We start from the raw sequence: 23,492 nt of genomic DNA, 5'->3' as shown, positions 1-23,492 counted from the left end.
CCCTTTACTTGCTTGTATATGAGGATGAAGTGTGTAGGAAGCAGGCTAGGGAGTGGTGGGAACAGACAATGGAATGTTTCCCCCTCAATGCTTGATTCTGTCCCTTTCCCCCGATGTCATGCAAGTCCGCCCCCTGCCTATTGTAAGCTGTGTTTCAAATTAAATGTGCCGGCAGGAAGAGTATAAACAAATGCATGTCCTGTTCTGCTGTTCCACTTTAAAGTTTGTAAGTGCAGCTGTGGTCAACAACCGTATTAGAAAAAAAAAACCGAAATCAAATAATGATGCAATAAAGATGCAAATCTTTGAAACTAAATACAGCATACATAGATACAAAGAACTCCTATGTTTTCATATGGTAATTGTTGCATGGAAGTCACAAAGAGAGTGGCATTTCTTTGTTATAGATATTATTAAATAAAATGTAATACAAATCGGTGGCGCAAAATGTGTCCCTTTTAATTATTTGTATTGTTTTAATGTGCACATCAAAAGGGGATACGACTATATTTGCAGACAAAAAATGTAATGATCTGAATGAATGAAGTGAATGCATGTGAACCGTTAGCCTGGCATCGCGATACGAATTGCAAAATGCATGTCTGGAACAGCCCCATCATTTTCGATTTTCCAAAGGGCGTTAACCACGGGCCTATCCAACCATAGGTCTACAACCAATCATAGTAACGAAACGGGTTAGGCAGCACTGGGCGACGAGAAAACATATTTCTTCTCAACAAAAGCTTTACGTTTTCTGTGTTCCTTTTTTTCGTGAAAATGCACCGTCCAGTTCGTTTAATGCTCTCTCGATAGCGTAAAAAGGCAGTTCTACATCATCGGAAGCCATCTTTGTTGTTGATGAAAACGCACCTACTCTGCAACGTCATCGTATTTATCCCGCCTCATATCAGAAAGACGGTTGTGATTGGTCGGTCTGTCTCGCACCGGGTAGACATATTTTTGTATGGGAGGGGAGCCAGTCCTTCTTGAGAGCAAATGAAACATCGCGATATTCGTCTGGTTCCCAGGCTGGTGAACCACCCAATCCCTTGACAATTGAAAAGGAAAAATGTAATATGGTGCCCTCTGCTGGGAGAAATTGAGAAGGTGTGCTGCGCAGTCAAAATAAATGCTGCTCTCTAGTGTTACTCAATGGACAAGTATTACTTGCTGACAACCCATACAGAAGTAGATCTACGCAATATATTAAAAACATATGTTAAATATAATGTTTCTGAAAAAAACGGTATCATCTCCTGAGCCTTGAATAGCTCCCCTGTTTGAACCGTCCGTCAGTTGATCGGCGGCGTTATGTGACCCCGGGTGACACACACAGGGTGTTGGGAGGGATCTAAACAGCCTAGGGAGCGGAAGGATAGCCAGCAATAGCCTTGATAAATAGATGTTGACGCAAATTGGATATCGTTTGAAGTCCACTTAATGCAACAGGAACGGGCTGCTTAATACAACGTGTAAACGGTACTTCTACCGTCCTTTGTGGACTTGGTTGTTTGACACTACACTACACCTGCCAACGGCCTCTGTACTGTGGAGGAGAACGCCCTCCTCCACTCACTGTGTCAGACCACAGAGATATCGCCTCTTCAAGAGCTCCACCCACGCGTGTCAGAAGGATTAACGCTGGGGCTTTTTTTTTCGCCTAACACTTTTGCAAAGTATAATAACTAGGTGCTCCTCAATACAATTCAATACGAACACATTGATTATTGAAATGTAAGCGCACATTCCTTCGTCATTCGCCGCTGTAGTTTAAATTGAGTCAACTAATGTGTTCCGTTGGATTGTTGTCACGTCGCGGCGCTGAAACTTTAGAAGACCTTTTAAATTATATTTTTAAGTTTAAACCCTGTGGAGGATTGTGTTTCGATTTGAATGGTAATGAAGAGCAATAATTAAGCCGTTTTTAACAGCGTTCAGCAGAGACGCATTCGTGAAAATAAGGTGAGTGTGTGCGTGTATGCGTTTGTGCGTTTGTGTCTGGATGCGTGCGTGTGTATGTGTGTGTGTGTGCGTAGTTTATGGGATTACCTTCTAGTCCATCTGTGTTTCTGTCGTTTAACATGGCCTACAGTGTTTGGTTTTGTAATGTCTGATGGATTTGTAGGTAGGCCTACACAGTTAACTATCGATATTAGCCTTCAGTTAATGGTTATATCTATAATAAATTGACATAATGGTGATATTTTATACCTTGTCTTTCCAACGTATTGATCCATCCATCAACCATCATTCCTTCAGGCTAACTTATCTATCAGTCCTAATGTGTTTATTTTCACATCCAATCAATCCAATCGCACATAAATACATAGGCTACATTACCTTAGTTTGGAAAGCTAACAGAAATAGGCAAAAATGCATTTTAAGGTTCAATTTACTGGATCTAGTCTACTGTAACCATGGTAACACAATTATGGCTAGGGAGGTCATGCAACCCCAATATAACAATCGGAAGAAAAGCCTTCATAACTATTCATAGGGATAAGGTTGTAACTTCAGTTTAATGGCATTAATGACATTAAATAAATTAGACTCTGATTGGCTGATGGTTTTGTATTGTATGTGGAAAGTCCATTCTTAAAATTGTATTGCTAGATTACATACATGTTCTGATCTATCTTAGTTATAAGTGACTTTGCTTACAACCATTTCAGACATTGTAAAGTTGCTTTCAACATCACATATGCCTATCTTATCCATCACCTTCGCTTTTAAGTAATTTGTGCACAACAGTCAATCATCTTGCTGATGATGTGCAGACAGGGTCAAGTAAGCCTATAATCACAGCAAGGGTTAAAACTTGATAAATTGATTTTGTAACACCATATCATGTATCAACTCCACACCCAATTTCAAAGAGCCAGACCTCTCAAATGGGCTTTACAATCTTTTGATTTATCGAAGAAAATATATAGTGTAGTGTTAAACCAGGTGATTAGAAACTGTTGAAAATGTGTAAAGGTGGAAAAAATATTCTCTCCATGATGCTTAGCACACAGTGCCAGAGCAAAGAGTGCCAGGAAAATGTTCATTCAACCCATAATGAATGAATGATTACGCCTTTATATATATACTTTTATGACGCAATGAATGAAGGGAAGAATCCAGAAAAAGGTGGCAATGATAAATATTATAAGCTAATTATAGAATGTGACATTTGCTCTGTGGGCTAAAGCCATTTACAAATGAGATGGCTGCGGTTTAATGGATTATTAAATTATTAACAAAGGCGGTCACATTAGTCACCGGAAACATGGAGATTTCTGGAGATGAACCAAATCGTACATTCTATTTTGGTAAGGCAGCGCTGCCTTTTTACTGAAGTTCTGGCAGATGAGAGGGGTTGAACAGGAGGAAAGCTGAACCAATGACGAGATGGAGGTGCGATCGGTAGCTGGAACCTGACGAGACCGAAGGGTTCTGTTCGATAGGCTCAACCTTTCTCACAGGATGAATTGTTGTGATTACTGATATCCCAAATGAATCGAGCAAAACTTTTCTCCTCCTCACAAGTATGGTCTTCCTTGCATATGCAAATTGAGGCTAATGAAAAGCATGTTGAAAAGCATACAACAATTTTTGGCAGGCAGCTCATCCACTACCACACTGGGAGCATCCAGTGTGGTGTGATGCACATCAGCCAGTAAGCAGCACCAGAACACTCACCACGCACTGGCTAGGCTATCACAGTGGAGAGCTGTGGAATGATACAATCCCATTAGAGTTCCGGGTACGATTAGGGGGCCATGTTGGTAGAAAGAAGGGCCAAGTTCCGAATTTGACCAGGAATCCCGAAGTCTTGCGAACCGTGCCATGGGATCTTTAGTGACTGACCACAGGACGTCAGGGCCTCAGTTTAACATGTGAAGACTGGTCTTCATGTCATTTTTAATTTGTTAATATAATACATTGTTTTTAATCTATAGAGCAGTGAACCCCAATTAGCGGCCCGCGGGCCAGATCCGGCCCGCGAGAGCCAAATGTCCGGCCCGCGCAGACCCACATGTCACATGTTATCTTTTTTTTTTTTTGCGCGGTCTGCTATATATTCCCCTCAGCCCACACCATCCACTTGACCGTTGACGTTACTGCATGCATACGTAATGACGTGCTTCGTGCGTTTTCAACTTCACTAGCGTCACACGCCAGAGAGTAGCCGCCGCATGCTGTCACTTTCCCGCTATCCGTCTGTCATCCCAGGGAATTACAACTTTGTCAAAAATCAACGGATTGAAAATTGATGAAAGAAACATGTCATTTGCCAAGAAAAGGAAGGTCAACCAGGAGAACTGCCAGTTTAAAACTGAATGGACCGATAAGTATTGCTTTTCTTTACCGGACCATGCCAACGCAAAGCCGACATGCTTAATATGCAAGCAGACCGTGGCTGTCATTAAATCGGACAACCTGACACTTTAACTGTTTGCATGCTGCCAGCTTTAATGGAAGTTTCCCAGAAACATCTGAGCAACGCAAACAAAAGATTGCAAGCATGTTGACATCATACAAGCGGTCAGTTCTAACCATATGCAAAACGGCATCAGCACAAGAGAGCGCAACAGCTGCTTCATTGCATGTTTCCTGGACGCTTGATAAAGCTAAGAAGCCCTTTGCTGATGCAGAGTTCATTAAACAATGTGCAATTCACATGGCTGGTGAAATCTTAAATCAAGAGGAAAAAATCTAAACAAAAGTTGTGGAGCTATGAAGGCAGGTGCCGAGGAAATGTCAGCTGAACACAAAGATCTGTTGCTGCACAACGATGTTCGCTGGCTGAGTAAAGGCCGTGTGTTGGAGAGGGTGTGCGACCTGCGTGATGAACTTGTGTCATTTTTATCCAGCCTGCAGAGCCCAAAAGCCCGCGAATTTCTGGCGGGCTGACGCCAAGGTGTTGGCAGATGTTAATTTTTTGTGTGACATCATGTCTCATCTGAATCACCTTAACCTGCAGCTACAAGGCAAGAACCACACTGTTGCTGACATGTACGAAGCGATTGAAGCCCTCCAGTCGAAGCTGGATGCTATTTAAACCTAATTAATCTAGCCCTCCTGCATTATCGCTAAAACAGTAATTATATAAATTAACTAAATTTGCACATACAAATGGCGAATTAGAAAAATTAAACGACATTTCGGCCCTTGGCATGGCATGTTTGACCAAATTTGGCCCTCTGGAAAAACTAATTGGGGAACCCTGCTATAGAGGGAGGGTTTTGTGTCTTAGGCAGGTGCTTCAAATGCCCCGGTTTCGGTTGCTTTGTCTTATCAGATGTTTGCCCCATGCTCCCTGAAATTACTGAATCGCGAGGAAAAGCAAAAAGGATGCCTTTTTTTAATGTTTTGCTGTGCGTCTTTGGGCAGCCACAGCTATACTTACCACCAGCGTAGGTAAGAATCTGTTTTGAATGTTTTATTGGGAATTGTACATGAAGATAAACACCAGGACAGCCTTTCCCTTGAGAGTTTCAAAATCAATACACATCTAAGCCGATTGACAGGGTTTCAATTGATCAGCAAAATATACAAGATTTACTATAGGTTTTGTCTTCCAATTTTCTTCCATGGAGTTTCTGCCACAGAAGTAAGAACTATGTATATTTGAGCTGATACCCTCTCGCTGATTGTGGTAATGACACAGAACCACTGTTGTTGGTTCTATTTAACGGACGGGAAGTGGCCGCATGAAAATTTGTCTTTCGTTCTTTGGTTGGGTCTTTGATCCTTGGTTGGGTCCCGCTGCCGCAGCAGCCTATTCATTGGTCTCCTCTTGCAAAACTCATCTTGGAAAAGGATATTTCATTTCCTTATCGGTTATTCATTTTGATTTATGAATGATCGTAACACCGACTTCGCTCAGCAGTCTTGGGGGATTCCAATTAGTGGTTTCCGTGTTAGACGCTGAGTCAATCTTATCACAGCGATAAATTACATGGATTTATTCATGTCGCCACATTGTTTACACATCCCAGCATTTATTGTGCCAGCCATAGTCTTCCCTCAAATTGTCTTCAATGTCATTCATCAATGGTTTATAACCCGACAGACCCTGTATAAATGGGATTGCTGTCATTTATTTAAACTGTAAATCACAGTTATCAATTACTCTTCCCTAATATGTTTTGTATCTGCCATTTAAAGGTTGCCATCTTTTTATTGTGGAATCATCAAACGAAAATCAACCTCTTGGGATGATTGTATAGAATAAAGCGTTTGTTTTTCTTTAATTTCAATGCTATTGCATCTGTTGAAAAAAAGGATCTCTTCTCGTTTCCTTATATGACCTGAAGGAGTGAACATTTACTTTAATTCTGGAAGTCTGTGTTTGCTAGCGAGGGGACTCTTTGACCCACATAGGCCCATCGGAGTTGACAGGGGCTGGGTCTCTGCTTAGACAGCTGCTCCAACGTTTTTTTTGTTTTTTTGGCCATTATGGCTCTATCTTTTTATCAAGTCAATCCAGCTTCTTCATGTTTTCTTGAAGAAGGTTGAAATTTTAAGTAACTGACTTCTTTGTAAACCAGGCTGGAGCAAATCACAAATTCCTTGAATTGTAGACTGTCTGTCTCTGTCAGTTGATGTACTTCCAAAGGTTGATTATTTAGATGAGCTGCACAAGTTAAGGCTACAACAAACATGCCATCTCCAACAGAACTAGATTTTCTCAATTCAAAACGGCAACGTTCTTCTTCAGGAATAGTTGTTTTTCACCAGGGGAAACTTGTGGGATTATCTCTCCTCCCATGGTCATTTTTGTTCTTGCCGCCATGGTAACCGGCATTTTCTCCAGGCAACATGCTGGCCTTTCTCTACGCCTGCACCGCTGCCCGTCTAGCAACTCTTCTGGGGTTCTTAAACCCTGCAGATAGTGACCGACTGGCTCTGCGTGGACAGTAGAACTTATTATTTTCATAGGTTGCAAATGCCAAGAGATGTCAGACATGCTAAATAGCAGGTTGCTTATGCCTCATTTATTGCAGCTGCTGCTACCCAAAACAAGGCTCGGGGCAGTCCACCTATTCATTTAGAGTTTCATAATAATATGAAGAGATATTGTGATATGACTTAAAAGATATATATTGGAAGAGCAACTGCATGGTAAACAATGTTCATGTGATACCTTGAAGTCCAGGGTAGAGGCAGGGCAGAGAAAACATGCTGGACTGTTCTTCGGAGGCCTACATTTGGACACACGAATATGAGGAAAGGCCAATGTCGAAGACAGAGAAACATTTTTCTCTGTTTGTGTTTAATCACGTGTACAACACTCAAAATATTAAAGGGAGAAACTTCAAAACAAGCTGTTAAGCTCATACACTGGCTCTTTATTGTTACTTTTTTGAAAATATGATGCAGACCAATTAGGTAGGTCAACAATTTTCAATAAGACCAATAGATGAACAGTTTTATTCGACAGTTGATCAATCTAGACCTTGATAAGGCAGAAAACTCAACAACATCATATCATGTCCTTCAAATGATATTTGCAACGTTTAGAAGTTTCTGTAATCTACCACTTTCTTCCCCAAGGGTTCCCTGTCTCGGGATTTGGAGTCCATCTTTGAGAGAATAGGTTATGTAATTAACCACTTTCCTTTCCTTGGGGTTCCCTATCCTGTGTGGGATGCTTACTGGACTGTCCTGTCAGGGATTCTGAGGCCTCCTTTGTGTGGGAACAGTTTTTATGATTAACAGATTTTTCCCCCCAAGTTCCCTTTCCTGTGTGGGAATGTAAGGGAATAGTTTTTGCATTCAACCATTTCCTTACCCTAGCATTCCCTGTCTTCTTTGTGGGTTTTGGAGTCCATCTTTGTGAGGGCATCGTTTTTGTAACGTAATGGTTTTCTTTCCTCCAGAGTTGCCTGTCCTGTGTGGGATGCTACTGGACTGGTGGCAGGTCGAGGCTGAAGGAGCATGGTGAAACACCAACCCTTGCAGGTCTATGAGAAGCAGGTGTTTGTGTCTTTTGTGACCGGAATCTACGGTTGCCGCTGGAAACGCTACCAACGCTCCCACGATGACAGCTCTAAGGTGAGAGAGTGAATCCAGATATAGGTACAGCTGTAGAGATGGTAAGGGAGAGAGTGAATCCAGATATAGGTACAGCTGTAGAGATGGTAAGGGAGAGAGTGAATCCAGATATAGGTACAGCTGTAGAGATGGTAAGGGAGAGAGTGAATCCAGATATAGGTACAGCTGTAGAGATGGTAAGGGAGAGAGTTGGGTTCAGTGAGGTTGGTTTTATGACCTTTTCTGTTACGATGGAAACTAAAGTTGTAAACTTTACACTGGACAAATATTGGTATATATAGTCAAAAGGATACTTTTTCTATTACATTCTCATGTCTCCTCTACTAACCTCGCCTTTCTGATATCTATAGCCTCTTTGCACTCCTCTGTCCATTTATTTTTTTAGAAACTTGGTGGAACATAATTGTTTGTTTTGGTTAGTCCAATTTTGAGTCACTGGTGACTCACTTGTGAGTCACTTCAGATTCAAGAGTCTGCTAAATAAATAACCAAATGTAGATGTACACTACAGCTCCTCAGATTGACCAAATGAAAAGATATCAAAAGCAAAGTACTTGGGCCTCCTCCCATCCACTCCAGGTGCACCATGCCTGCACCATTGTTCCTTCACGTCTTCGCAAGCCAATATTTGAGCTAATTTAAGTTTATTTACATTGAAGAGTGGAGAAAGCAGCTTTACCTTAGTGGCGTGGAGAAAGCTAAGCCCCTGTGTCGAATTCAAGAGGGACGTGTGTGAAGTCCTGATTATGTGCCTTTTAACTCAAGTAATTGTTAATCGGACATGTCGTGCAGGTTTAGAGTGTTGGGATCGCAGATCCAGGAATTATTGGATGTAAGATGTTAACCACTTTACCTTTTTTCTTATTAACTAATATACAGTAAATATATATTTTGTTCTCACCGTGTTATGCAGCAGCCACATCGTAGCCCTGAATTATACAAAAGTCTAGAATCTAAAGGGTAAGTGTCAACAGAGTGGCATTAAGCCTGCGTAGAGAAACTAATGTTGCTGGCCATGTAGGTCCTTTATCTTACACGAGGCCAGGGTAAATCTGCATCATACTGTTGAATCCTGTTCACCTTTTGGAAATAATTGAAGAATTTTCCATTTGTTTGGCTCTGTAAGCGCCCTAAAATAGGTCAGTCTTTGTCAAAGGAAGAACAGATCTGGACCAAGGCTCCGCCTGCCCACACAACCAAAAAGCGTTGCTATTAAGCGAGGCATTATTCAGCTCGGGTGAAAATCTAGATTTCAATTATTAGAAATGTGTGCAGGTCTCTTGTAAGAAGCTGGTGGCAGGCATTTTTACAACCCTCTGCCCGTAAATTTCCAAGAGAACTAACTATTTTCTCCCAAGTGTACTGAAAGACTGGGCACTATCTTTATCAGGCCCATTCAATGGTAGAGCACTATTGATGCGACATGACAGTAGTATAATCAGTGGAGTGTTGGGTTTTTCTCCAGGCCAGATGTCCAGCTGTGTTCAGACTGGGCATGCAGTACCAAACCCACCGTCAATCAGTTGTCTAAATACAAAGCGGGTCGGGCCCGGGATGACTCCATTCACCCAATGTGTGTCCCGGGCACTGATGATGTGTTAGGAGTAAAATGTCTGACTGCACTGCTGCCTCACTCTCTCTCTTTGTCATTTAAGGTATTGGCAGCCTCTTGTACTATTAAACAGTTATAAAATAAATCTTAAATTCAAAGAAAGGGTTCCATTGATAAAAGACATCTTTCCTTGAATAGTTATATTTCAGTCCTTTTTTAGACTTTAATCATAAATAAAACATGTGACGGCCTCTTTCTGTCCACTGCTGCTTTGCCTATATGTGCATGGAGCCAGTGGGCGGAGCTACGAGGGTCATTAGCTGATGTGGTGCACCTGTGCAGGTTGGGCCTTATAAGGTGTACCACATCACCCACTCACTCTTTATTCCCACACTGGCAGTTTGGCTTCCGTTTTTTTCCCTTTTGGTTTGAGTTTGTGCTTTTTAAATGTGTTGGTAAGGTTTGCTTGTGTCTTTTGGGTGCAATGTAACGTTGCAGTCGGATAGTCCAAAAAGTTAGGTCATAACCTTTGACCTTAATGGGAAACGTCACAAGATCAAGGAAAGATGTTAAAGGGCATTCATAAGGACTGAGGAAAATACATTGGCGGTGCTAAGAGAATCCGACTGCACTAACCCTCAGCTACGGCATTGTGTGATGTGGACATTATGGACGGGGGGGGGGGGGGGGGGGGGGGGTCTGCCGCACAGAGATATTTTTGCCTGTGCGTTCTAACCATGCTGTTTCACGCAGGCTATATCAACATGGACAACACAGCGAAGAATTGTACTTTACTACTAGAATTGAAACAGAAGGGCTAGGATAGGAATACAGGCTACCAATCACAAAGAGAAACAAAGTAGTTGTCCCGTTGATAATGGTTGCTCACGCTCACACACCTGCTACTCATATTTATGGACATAAATCCCAATGAGTAGGATTGTGTTAAAAGTATTTGTCATGTTGATCGTTTGTTTTCGTGAATGGTTGAATAGTGAGTAGTTTTAGAGGTTCCTGCCGCAAGGAATTGTGGGCTGGCATTACCCCCTTTCCTTTCGGAACGGAGGGTTGAGTGTAACCTATGCTAAAGGAGATACGGGAAGGAGTATTGAAGCACCTTTCCTTAGCATCGAGAGAATTTAAACAGCTCTCATGTTTGGCCTCATCTTTGTTACCCGAACCAGGTTGTAGCATACAATTTATCCTGGCACATTTCCTTTACCGTCAATCGACACACAATCCATGTTTTTGCATGATAAGTGGACAGTGCTGTGTTCATTACTGTGTTATTAAGAAGTTGACAATGCTGTGTTCATAAGGGTGTTTTTAGTAGTTACGGTAAGTCGCTTCAACTTTGGATACAAGCATCGGCTAATTACCCTAAATGTAAGTTGACCGCGCTGTGTTCTTTAGTGTTTGTAAATGGAATCTAATTTTCCAGATGCTCCCAAGTGATACAATGTACAGATGACCATATGTACCGCTGATGCCTCTGTTTTTATAACTTTATTGCTTCTTGGTTTCTCAATGACTCTTTCGAGATAATTGTAGCTTGTATCAAAAACCTTGTCGCTTTATTTTATTATTTATGTATCAAATTATAAGCCAAAGTACATTTTATCTAATTAAGTTTACTGCCAAATCCCAGACCCAACTTAAAACTATTATTTTCTCCTCTGTACATGCCATTGCCAAAATACTAATCTGCATGAGCGGATAATTACAGTGCGATGCAACTGTGAAACCTGTTTACATTGCTGTAACAAAAAGCTATATAATTATCTTCTGAGTCAACAAATTAAATAAACGGGCCTAATTTTTCATAGGAATGTTTACCACCAAATGGAAAAGGCTCACTTATATTTGAATACATGCGTAACTTGCATCAATGGAGTGAAGGGAAAAAGTTGTGTTTTAGCAGGCAAAGGCAAACAGCGTGTTCAGATTTAGGATGCATGTAGTTCAGTAGATGGCGGTTATTGAGGAGACGAAGAGATTGTGTTTACTCTCACTAAACAGATTGCTCTTCAAGGACTAACAACCTTGCTGCCAAAGCTTTTTATCTTTAATGACGTGGTGACCCCTACGCCAATGCAATATTGAACCCTATCAATCATGCTAGCCTTAAATCATGAAACACTCTTAAATCATGAATCATACAGAGTTAAGGTTAAATCTAAAACAAATCTATAAGCTAGGGAGCCAAGTAAAGTGTAGGGGCATTGAGTCATGCCGACTGTCCTCGCTGAAGGATTTAAGAGAAAACATGACTGAGGACCCGTAAACCAATCCAACTACGGCCAACTAATGAGGCGGTTTACGCCTCATGCTTTCATCATGAAAATAAGAACAACTGCATGTAATGCCTTTCATCGGACTCCCTTCAGACTTTAGCATTAGATTCATGATCTACCAATGCAGTCATTTCATTTCGCCTACGGCCACTTCAATTCAACCCCCCCCCTTCAATTTTCACGGTGGTGTTAGCCATGACTTCCTCACCTTCCAGGTGTCTAATATTAGCACTGTTGTAGAAGGGAGGACGCAAAGCTGATCAATGCTCAACGAGAGCTGATGAGGCCCTGCATACACGCATGCACACCAACACACACAAACAGACACAAACACGCACGCACAAACACGCACGCACGCACGCACACACACACACACACACACACACACACACACACACACACACACACACACACACACACACACACACACACACACACACACACACACACACACACACACACACACACACACACACACACACACACACACACACACACACACCACACACACACTCAGCTTGCTCCAGGTGGCATTAGCAACTAATCCTATCAATTACTGCAGGCACATGTCCTTGAGCCACTGCATATCCCAACTCACTGCTCTCCCAGCTCGACCCCATGGCTCTACACACCACAACAGACCATAGCTTTAAACAACATGATTTACTACCAAAAAACGAAATATTAATCCTTCCCAGTACTCTTTTTGTTGATACTGTAGGCTGGGTATGATAATTCTACCTCACTTAGATCAAATTAGATAAAATAAGATGGCATTGTTACCCTGGGTGAGAAGTGCGGCATGTGTTTATAGGGAGTTAATGTGCTATGATTATCCCCCTAATATCTTAACATTTGGGTTGAAGAGCACGCATTGTGAGAATCCTTATTTTGTAGCTGGTCATTTAACAGATGCTGTTGGCCAAACCAAGTAAATACAGATCTATGTTGTTAATGACCAGGTACAGATAAGGCATCTTGCTTGAGGATGCCTACCAGCAGACCGGAGAATCGATCCCTGTATTATTTTCAGCTGGGTTTCGAGCGCCCTGACAAGATAATGCTAAAATACTGTTCTAATCTTAAAGGGGTGATATTTTGCCACCAGGTGAGTGAGTGTGATTAGCCATCACAAGCCACCAAACGGCTTGTGATGTCTAATCACACTCAAACCTGGTGGCATGATATCCCCCTTTAACCATAATGTCTTTCGACGATGTTGCTCAACTCCTCAACATGACTTCATAACAAGGCCTCCTTGCAGTAAGTCTTGATGACATGATATTATGTGTGTTTGTTGTCGTGGTCGTGTGTCCAGTGGGAGTGCACGTGGACGGCCATGTTGTTCAGCTCCTTCCTGCTGCTGCTGTTCTGGGCCTACTTCTGGCTGGTGGCGCACAACGACTACAACCAGTTCAACTGGTGAGTCAAACAAAAACACATCATCTGCCTAGGTCGGTTCTTTACTGGTGCAGGGGAGGGGGAGAGGGCTTTGATACGTCCACGTACTCAAGGTAATGCACATTTTCCTTTGATTTGACCTTAATGGCATAGATAACCACCATATCAAATACTTAGATATGTTTTTAATATTATTATTATTCATAAATACATAATTAATGATTGTAAATATTGAAGCTGTTTAGGCAGGTTTACGACGTTTCCAACAGTTGACTGACCCCCTCCTTCCCTCTCCCTTCCCTCCCTCCCCACCTCCTTCCCTCCCCTCCCTTCCCACCCTCCCTCTTCCCTCCCCTCCCTTCCCTCCATCCCCCTTCCCTCCCCTCCCTCCCCTCCCTTCCCACCCTCTTCCCTCCCCTCCCTTCCCACCCTCTTCCCTCCCCTCCCTTCCCTCCCCTCCCTTCCCTCCCCTCCCTCCCCTCCCTCCCCTCCCTTCCCACCCTCTTCCCTCCCCTCCCTTCTGCAGGTTGCTGTACAACCGCTCCGGAGAGTGGCGAGATGACACGTTTCTCATCCTGGCCTACAGTGTTGTTGGGTTCAGCTACGTCTCTATCCTAACGGTAATACCACACACACTCAGCAGACGCCTTTATCACAAGCACATTACAGTGACGATTGCAGGTTAAATAGGTTCAAATAGATCCTCAGCGGAATCGTGTGATTGGTGCTCTCACTTCTCACGTGAAAGAGTCCTACGTCAGACAGACGTAACCCTTTCTGTGCCTCTCCTTGCAATGGTACTGCTTTGATTCACAACACAGCCATACCAGCAGTGACCCAGAATTGTAACTAACTAACTAATTACATTTATATTGGCGATGCTCAAGGTATCACCTCACTGAAACAAACTGTCTGTATACTTTTGCTATCCTTCCAGATTCTAGCATGCTTCCATATTTCCTTGGGCCAGCAGCTCAACCTCTACTGGGTGCATAAGGTACTTCAATGATCTGTCCTTCAGACCGTGACATTTACCTTTCATTATTAGATGTTAATTAAATACTCTTCAGCACTCTCTCATTGGTGATCTCTTTCTTCCTCTTTTGCTCTTTGTTTCTCTCTCTGTTTCTCTCTCTCTCTCTCTCTGTTTCTCTCTGTTTCTCTCTCTGTTCTCTCTCTCTCTCTCTCTCTCTCTCTCTCTCTCTCTCTCTCTCTCTCTCTCTCTCTCTCTCTCTCTCTCTCTCTCTCTCTCTCTCTGTTTCTCTCTGTTTCTCTCTCTGTTTCTCTCTCTCTCTCTCTCTCTCTCTCTCTCTCTCTCTCTCTCTCTCTCTCTCTCTCTCTCTCTCTCTCTCTTATCCCCTCTCTCTCTCTCTCTCTCTCTCTCTCTCTCTCTCTCTCTCTCTCTCTCTCTCTGGTGGCAATAGGTGGGCGTTCTAGTCACGCTGCTCACCACCATCTCAGGGGTGGTTACCGTGGACGATGTGTGGGGCGAGGAGTGGGCCATCTTGCTCATATCTCTGCAGGTCAGTCCGATGAAAACATAAAAAAACTCTAATGTCACTCAGCAGACCCTCGTCAACATTATAAATACAAGTCAAGTGAAAAGACTCAACCTTATTGACGGAACTTAGTTACGACTAATAAACTACAGACGTTTGGGTAACACCTTACAATAAGGGTGCATTACTTGACAATTAATTAACATTAGTTAAAGCAGTAATTAGCATTATTATTTAACATTAGAATAGGGGTTAGCGTCAGGTTTAGGGTAATCCTATTAAATAATATATTAGTTAATACCATAGTTAAAATGAACACCAATAGTAAATGATTACTAGACCAATAGTTCATTGTTAATTAAGTAGTAGAAATAGTTAGTAAATGCTTATTACACAATAACTCATTACATACAGTTCAATCCACACCCATTCCTGTTTACCTGTGTTTACCTTTCATGCCTCCAGTCCACAGCACCTTTCCTGCACCTTGGAGCCCTGGCCGTGTTCACGGCGCTGGGCTGGCTGGTGGCGGGATACGTGGTCCGCAGGGAGAGGTCCAGTAAGTGTGTTATGGGTCTCCATTTCAAGTACCGTTCATCTTCATGTTCTTCGTGTGTTAAACATACCCTCTTATGTCAAAGTTCTGGTGTTTTGGAGGTGTGACTTTATTATAACTTTACTTTACTTACCTTTCAGTTTCATTTTTACTCTATTAACCGTTAATTAATAACAATTAAAACAACGTATTGTTTAAATAAGTATTATCATTTATTTGGGTGACGACCTTACTCAGCCTCCTGCTCCTCCTCGTCCACCTCCTCCTCCTCCTCTGGCTCCACCTCCTCACTCCCCCCCAAACCCCGCCAGACTTCCAGGTGATGGTGCTGCTGATCTACGTGGTGCTCCTCCTGCTGATCTACCTGGCTCCGCTCACCTTCAGGTGCCCCTGCGTCATGAACAGCCACAGCCTGGCCCCGCGGCCCGAGATCATCGGCCGGCGGGGCGCTCCCATGGTGAGCCCAGAACGGCCCGGCTCTCTGTGGTCCTGTGGTGGTACGCTGATACTAGGGGTAGCATAGGGTGCTCAGTGGCTCAGGGTCCCGACAGAAGGGTTCAGGCACGTCGGTAAATAGAACAACTCCGTTTTATTAGGTATGTTTCTAAACTGATGAATGTTGAAATGCCTATTTTGAGAAATACAATTTTATAAAATATTGTTGTTGTTTTTTATCTAAGCTTTATTTTTTAACTGATTTTTTAACTGATTTAACTGTATTTTTTTTTTTTTTTATTATAGATATTATTAAAACGTGTGCCAGTAACCCTCTTTCCCGTGTGTGTGTTGCCTCCAGCTGGCTCCAGAGAACACCATGGTGTCCTTCAACAGAGCCCTGCAGCAGGGGGTGAGCTCCCTGCAAGCGGACGTCACCATCAGGTCAGCGGCCCCCCATTAACAACACCATAACAACACCATCAATAACACCGTAACCACAGCATAATCCGGCCTGGTTCAACAGCCAGGGGTGAACTCCAGACAAGGGCAGCGTTATTATTCATGTCAGTAGAATGCAACACCTTGTGGGCCCTTAATGAAGGTAGTAATTCATAATAGTGACGAATAATGTCATTAATAACCACCAATAATTAAGTCAAGATAATTTGGCTTTAATGCATGATGCCGTAGCGACGATGTCCAGCTTGACGAGGTTTTGATAACCAGGCAAATCATCGATCTCTTCTTCTGCTATTAAAATCAGATCAGATCAATGCGTCAGATCATTTTCTCTTTTATCAGATCAGAAGGCTGCTGCTAATGTCAATTATCGCCTAATCAGCCGAACCATCCTTCCTAACAACGGATCATTGCTATCTAATACCGTGATGCTGCGTGTCCCGCAGTGAGGACGGCGTGCCCTTCCTGATGCGGGACGACACCCTGCGGAGAACAACGGACGTGGGCAAGGTGTTCCCGTCCCGGCAGCACGACGACGCCTCCTCCTTCAACTGGACCGACCTCCGCGCTCTGAACGCAGGACAGTGGTTCCTGGAGGTACACTCACTCATCCTGTCCCCCTATCCTCTGGAGAGAGCCCCCTCTCTTTTGCATCTGCCCTGTGATGCATGTTCATTATTCTGTCTTATTAGGTCATTGACTAGACACCTTTATTTGAGGCCTCACACAGTGGCTGGTCAGGTCAGGTCAATTATATTTGTATTGCTCAGTCTCTGGCTTGACAGGTCATATATTGATGACAGCCCCTTACCCCCAAAGGGTGAGCAAAACTCCCTTAATTATCAAAGCGTCAGGGGTGTCCAGGCACCCAGTCCCCAACACAGCAACACACTAAAACTGAGACAGTATTTAATGGTTCTAGTTAGGAGTTTTGCAGAGTGGAAAAGGTCCAACAGAGAACCTAGTGATCTAGTTTAGAATAAACGCGTGGATGAGTGTCTCTGCTTCCACTGTGGATAACGTTACATAACTGAATCCAACATTAATTATAGAGAGCTTTTCGTGGAAAACTACAATACAAAATGCTTCAAAAGTTGAACTACCCATACAGATAAGATATCACATTGAAACTGATATCCTCAGGTTTTTTGTATTCATTCAAGTCAACCATTTCATAATTTGTATGATTGATGAGCAGGAAAAGAAAGCAGGTTCAAATCTTTGTTTCTTTGTTTCTTTTCCTCTCTCTCTTTCTTTTTTCTTTCTCTCTCTTTCTTTTTTCTTTCTCTCTTTCGGTGTCTCTCTCCCTCTCTGTGTGTGTCTCCCCCCCCTCTCTCGGTGTCTCTCTCCTTGCCTCTCTCTGTGTGTCTCTCCCCCCCTCTCTCTTCTGTGTCTCTCTCTCCCTCTCTGGGCCTCTCCCCCCTCTCTCTGTGTGTCTCCCCCCCCTCTTTCTGTGTGTCTCTCTCCCTCTCTGGGTCTCTCTCCCTCTCTGGATCTCTCTCCCCCTCTGTGTGTGTCTCTCTCCCCCCCTCTCTCTGTGTGTCTCTCCCCCTCTCTGTGTGTCTCTCTCCCCCCTCTCTCTCTGTCTCTCCCTCCCTCTTTGGATCTCTCTCCGTCTCTCTGTCTCTCCCTCCCTCTCTGGATCTCTCTCCCCCTCTCTCTCTGTCTCTCCCTCCCTCTCTGGATCTCTCTCCCCCTCTCTCTGTGTCTCTCTCCCCCTCTCTGGATCTCTCTCCCCCTCTCTCTGTATCTCTCTCTCCCTCTCTGGGTCTCTCTCGCCCTCTCTGTGTGTCTCTCTCCCCCTCTCTGGATCTCTCTCCCCCTCTCTCTGTGTCTCTCTCCCTCTCTGTGTCTCTCTCCCTCTCTGGGTCTCTCTCCCCCCCTCTCTCTCCCTCACTGTCAGAGCGACCCCTACTGGACGGCGGACTCCCTGTCAGCCAAGGAGCGCGGCCGCGCGGGGAACCAGACGGTGTGCCCCCTGGTGGAGATGCTGCGCCTGGCGGCCCGCGCCAACCGCTCGGCCCTGCTCAACGTGCGCCGGCCGCCCCCCCAGCACCCGCGCCACCGCAGCTGGTTCATGGACACCCTCTGGGTCATCCAGCGCTCCGGCATCCCCCAGAAGAGGGTGAGGATTGTAGGTCCATCCCTCCCCCTCTATTACACACATAACACATCATGGCTGCTTTGGGTGTGTCTGCTCTGTTGGGGTCTCCGTGTCATTTATGTACGTGGGGGCTTCCAGTTCCCTCCCAGGGATTGACAAAGTGTATTTAACCATATCTTATTTATACCGCTTTTCCTCATAGGACGTGTTTTAATGACGGTTTTCGCTTGTCAAGGCGAATAGGATTGGTAATTAAGGGTTTGTTGTGTTATTAGTAAAACTGCAAATACTGGAAATATTTCCAGTTTGCTGTCTCAGTAGTTGCAAATGTATAATGAGTGAAATCATTCGGATCTCAGGACCGCAAACTAAGCAGTGCTTACTAACCATACCAACCATATTAATGTCATATATTTGGACTATAACTCTGTGATCAGCTAGACTTGTGAGAGCTCCCAGAGGACTCTTTAAAAAAAGTCACATACTTCTCCCTTCTTTATTTTCCGCCCTCATCGGTAACACACCATGTCCCGGTGCTTGACGACACCATCTGCTGTCCCCAGGTGACGTGGACCCCCGACACGGACCGGGGCCGCGTGCGGGGGCTGCAGCAGGCCGCGGACGCGTTGCTGTCGCTGGAGGAGATGAGGCAGAGGGGAGTCAGCAGTCTGACGCTGCACTACAGCAAGGCCAGCCACAGAGAGCTGCAGTAAGACCGTCCACACAGCCTCGGAGGCCAGGGCCCTGTTTCATGGACCGTCCGAAGTACTTGAGTTAATCACAGTGTTTAAAGTGAGATGATCTTCTGCCATTGGAGGGAATCCACTTCTCCCTGCCTTTTAAAAATATAAACATTAGCAATGACTACATGATTATCCGGAGCACACGACCCATTAAGGATGCCTGTTTACCAGTTAATTGACCAAACCAATTAATCGATAAATTAAAAGGTAGCCAAAGAGTAAAAATCAACCGCCAGAATCGTTATTATCTCCCTCTCCCTTGCCTGATCAGGTCACATTAAACGGAACCAGATTGAACCAATCAGAGAGTGCGCCTCTAAAACCCTGTGTGCACCGCAGCATCCGATGAATTCGATTTTGTTTTGCTAGCTTTTTTTCTTAAGTCAGCCTAAAACACCAGCAGACTGTACTGGCGTGATGCTATGCTTCCCGCCCCGCCGCCCAGGGAGTACCTGGCCAACAACGTGAGTGTGACGGTGTACCCGGTGAACGAGGCCTGGCTCTACTCCCTCCTGTGGTGCAGCGGGGTGCCTTCTGTCTCCTCCGACGCCCCCCAGGACCTCCGCAAGGTGCCTTACCCCATCTGGCTCATGGTAAACAACACGCACAGCCGCACACGGGCACGCGCACGCACCCTCACACACAGACGCACCTTCACACGTGCACACACCTTCACACGCGCACGCACACACACACACACCTTCACACACACACACACACACACACACACACACACACACCTTCACACACACACACACACACACACACACACACACACACACACACACACACACACACACACACACACACATTCACACACACACACACACACACACACACACACACACACACACACACACACACACACACACACACACACACACCTTCACACACACACACACACACACACACACACACACACACACACACGCACACACCTTCACACACCTTCACACACACACACACACACACACACACACACACACACACCTTCACACACACACACACACACACACACACACACACACACACACACATACACACCTTCACACGCACAAACACACACACACACAAACACACACCTTCCCACACACACACACACACACACACACACACACACACAAACACACGCACACACATGCACAACTCAACATGCAAGGTCATGCAGAAAGGCAGAGACAGAGAGAGAGCAAGATATTCAAATTTTAATTCAAATGGGCATTATCATATATAGAGCTTGTGGTTTTGCCCCTTGAACGCACCTTGAACTCATCTTGACGTTGGGCTGTATTTTTGAACAACGTGCTTTCTAAAACAAAGAGTGAATTAGGGGGAATCAACCGTCAAAATGACAGTAGGTCCATGGAGCTTGACAACTTGGAAAGAAATGTCTTTATGATATACATTTTGAAGTATTGCTCTAGTCAGAGAGCTATTCTATCTGGAGGGGCAACAGCAAATTCATATAACCGGGGGATTATGGTCCCCTCACCACCCCATAAACCCCACTGGTGTGTGAGCTGATAATCTGTTTGTTTTTCTCCCTCTTGTCTCCCAGAGCCAGAGTGCTTACTGCTTTATCTGGATCACGTCGGATCTGGTGTCCATCGCCGTCGTGCTGGTGATTTTCTCCTTCCAAAAGTAAGCTGGAGGCTCCCCTCTCCACACTCCACACCACCAGATAGCGGTCACGGTGTCAGCCCCTGGCCTCGTTCAAGTCTGTCTGCCACTGCATTCACTGATCGTTCTGCCTTTGATTTGATTTTTTCTGTTCTTCTCTTCTTCACCTCACTCCCTGTTTGTCACATGCTCCGTTTTTTTCTTTCTGACTCTCTCTATCTCTCTCTCTCTCTCTCTCTCTCTCTCTCTCTCTCTCACTCTCTTATTTTGTTCTTTCTATCTTTCTTTACCCTATTCCTCTGTGCTTTGCCTGTCAGCTATCATATGATCAGGTAACTGCTTCTCGCCGTTTCGTCTTTCTTCCTTGGTGCTTGGTGCTGCGCCCCATCACACCCCCACCTTATCTCTCCCCCCCCCCCCCCCCCCCGGCCCCTGTATTCTAGTGATCCAGCTCTTGCTTTAGCACTCCGCTGTGCCGTGGTGCGGTAATGTTCCTGGGTCTCAGATCATCTCAACACTATAAAAGCTTACTGTAGAAACATTGTTCACATGTTAAATGTTTTTCTAGTGTTGTCACCAGTGTTTTCAAAACGGCGTCCATCGACACTATATAACACATTTTTGACGTTTCATGTAGTCTCTTGGAACACTTCAGCCAGCCACTGATGTCTCGGTCACGCACAAACACAAACATACGTCATCATACTTCAGATCAGTCCTCTTTTGGAGAACGTTTTCAAAACACACACACACACGTTACAGTGGTGGAAAATGTTGAATGAAAAGTTTCTGCTTATGTTTTTACATTTATGTTACTTGAATTAAGTGGATATGACCTCAGTATCCAAACCTCCCCCACCACCACTAACATCCTAGCTCCACCCCCCCCCCCCCCCCCCTCAACTCTGTATTTTATTGCATTGTAAGAAACTCCTGTAGGAACATGCAGTGTGATGACAATTGTTGTAACGATGACACAGATCTGTGGTGTAGTGTTTCACTGGTGTATTTTGTGTCATGCTCCACGTGTTGTGTTGCATTGCGTGTGTGTGTGTGTGTGTGTGTGTGTTTGTCTGACAGATGGAAGATGAGTGGCATGCAGAACTACAACCCGGAGCACATCATGCTGAGCGCCGTGACGCGCCGGGCCAGTCGAGACGTCAACGTCATGAAGGAGAAGCTCATCTTCTCAGGTACGCCTTTTTATTTTTACTTTCCAATTATAGTTAGCTCTGTGTGGGCCATCAGGGATTCTAATGCTATTAGAATCACAATGTATTTAATTTATCCATGTTTCATATAGCTATTAAATGTGTAGTGTCTAATATGGACTCTAGCATTAACGCTGTCATTTACCTACCACTAGAGGGCGGAATGTACACCCCGATGCAATATTGTAAGCAGACTGACAGCACCACTTCCTCCATGTTTATCTCCTAGACTCAAACTTGCAAGGCCTTAAACATACTGCATGCATAACAGCTTCTAATAAGTAAGATCTATTCGAAATTAAACAAAATATGAGCTTCCACACGTTAGGTGCAGACTTGCTGAAACTAAGATACAGAGGTAGCAGTTGTTTATTTAAATAATTAATTCAATTAAGTATCATAGAGGAGTGATGAAGTCGCCACGAGGCCCTATCATAGCGAATGTTTGTTCAAGCGAGCCGCGTCATTCAGGACTATTTAATATTGATGGTGTTAAAAATATCATATCTCATTTCCATTCCAGAACTCAACAATGGGCTGAATAGCACGGAGGATCTGTCCCTCAACCTGGAGAATGGCTATGCTAGCTACTCATGTGGTGGCCACTGAATATATCAAACCAGAGGAAGAAATGCTACTTTCATGGCATTGTATTAAGGTTACTTGAATAGGATTTAACTGATACCTTGTCTGTTTAGAGATTTCTAACTGCCCAAAACCTGGCTTTGTACCAGGTTCTGCTGTCTTGACTGGCTTGTGTACATTGTAATGGCGACATTAAATGTAAGCTCAGTTATAAGGACTGTAATTACTTGTTATTTAATGCGATCCTTCCCGATTTGCATATCGAGTATTGCTACAAGCTGTACAGTTCATGGTTCAATAACAGTAAATAGGTAATGTATGTTAATTCTTAGAGACTTTAAATGGATTGAGCTAGTCACACTCTGCTTTGCAGTTCTACATAAGTTTAGGTAGGAGGTTAGAGAGCAATTTTACAATAGGGTTTACCAGTAGAGTAATCAACGAAAAACCTATCAATTTGTGCTCGCTTGAGTGACCCTTACAGATGCTTTATATCAGTATTGGTTCGCTATATTTTCCCATGTCACCTATTTTGCTATTGTTTTTATAACAGAATGAAGGCATTGCATATCGCTCCGTATTTCAAATCAATGTAAATATTCCTGTGTATTTTTAATGTTTCCCTCTAAGAGGATTTTCATGGCTTGGATTTATGCATTTATGCTAACTTTGTTGACACATTTTGATGTGAATGTCGAAGATAGTGATGGCGGTATTATTTGATCAATCCATAGCCATGACATTTCAGTTAAAAATGTTGGCCTCTGTTCTCTTATGCCATGACCAGTTCATATAGTGAATGTTACATATTTTAACTTTCACAAGGCTGCCTTCTTAAATGAATTCTTAGGATGTTGTAAAAGTTTGTATTTTAGTCCAATAAAAGAGGTACTGTATTTATATATATATTTTATGTTGTTAAACTGGAAAACTAATAATTAAAAGTGTTTTTGTGTAAGTAAAGATTTATTCACACATCATTTT

The 23,492-nt window shown here is 43.8% G+C and overlaps 1 protein-coding gene across 3 annotated transcripts; it reads left to right on the top strand.

Annotated features, from left to right (window-relative positions):
• The first annotated feature begins 1,351 nt into the window (after positions 1-1,351).
• On the top strand, positions 1,352-23,471 carry gdpd5a (glycerophosphodiester phosphodiesterase domain containing 5a). Of its 3 annotated transcripts, none has more exons than XM_060057236.1 (17): positions 1,352-1,962; positions 7,872-8,046; positions 13,211-13,314; positions 13,820-13,913; positions 14,231-14,290; positions 14,718-14,816; positions 15,258-15,351; positions 15,660-15,805; positions 16,145-16,227; positions 16,692-16,842; positions 18,149-18,370; positions 18,913-19,058; positions 19,538-19,685; positions 20,651-20,733; positions 21,030-21,044; positions 21,793-21,905; positions 22,447-23,471. In XM_060057236.1, exons 2-17 carry the CDS (start codon positions 7,930-7,932, stop codon positions 22,530-22,532), a joined length of 1,761 nt encoding a protein of 586 aa, XP_059913219.1. In that variant the 5' UTR covers positions 1,352-1,962; positions 7,872-7,929; the 3' UTR covers positions 22,533-23,471. The 3 variants fall into 3 exon arrangements, with proteins under 3 accessions (XP_059913219.1, XP_059913218.1, XP_059913220.1); XM_060057235.1 differs by having other exon boundaries at positions 18,149-18,379; XM_060057237.1 differs by lacking the exon at positions 21,030-21,044 and having other exon boundaries at positions 1,353-1,962; positions 18,149-18,379.
• Positions 23,472-23,492: the final 21 nt, after the last annotated feature.

This window comes from Gadus macrocephalus, chromosome 7 (assembly GCF_031168955.1).
Source record: "Gadus macrocephalus chromosome 7, ASM3116895v1".
In the NCBI taxonomy this organism is placed as follows: domain Eukaryota; kingdom Metazoa; phylum Chordata; class Actinopteri; order Gadiformes; family Gadidae; genus Gadus; species Gadus macrocephalus.
Note: the sequence above shows the minus strand (reverse complement) of the source record. Positions and strands in the feature narration are given on the sequence as shown.

Bases quoted from the DNA above. Each gene is read 5' to 3' on its own strand.
- gdpd5a (XM_060057235.1), top strand. From the start codon at position 7,930: ATGGTGAAACACCAACCCTTGCAGGTCTATGAGAAGCAGGTGTTTGTG. The intron at 13,315-13,819 runs GTGAGTCAAACA...TCCCTTCTGCAG, and splicing joins GACTACAACCAGTTCAACTG to GTTGCTGTACAACCGCTCCG. The intron at 16,228-16,691 runs GTCAGCGGCCCC...CGTGTCCCGCAG, and splicing joins CAAGCGGACGTCACCATCAG to TGAGGACGGCGTGCCCTTCC.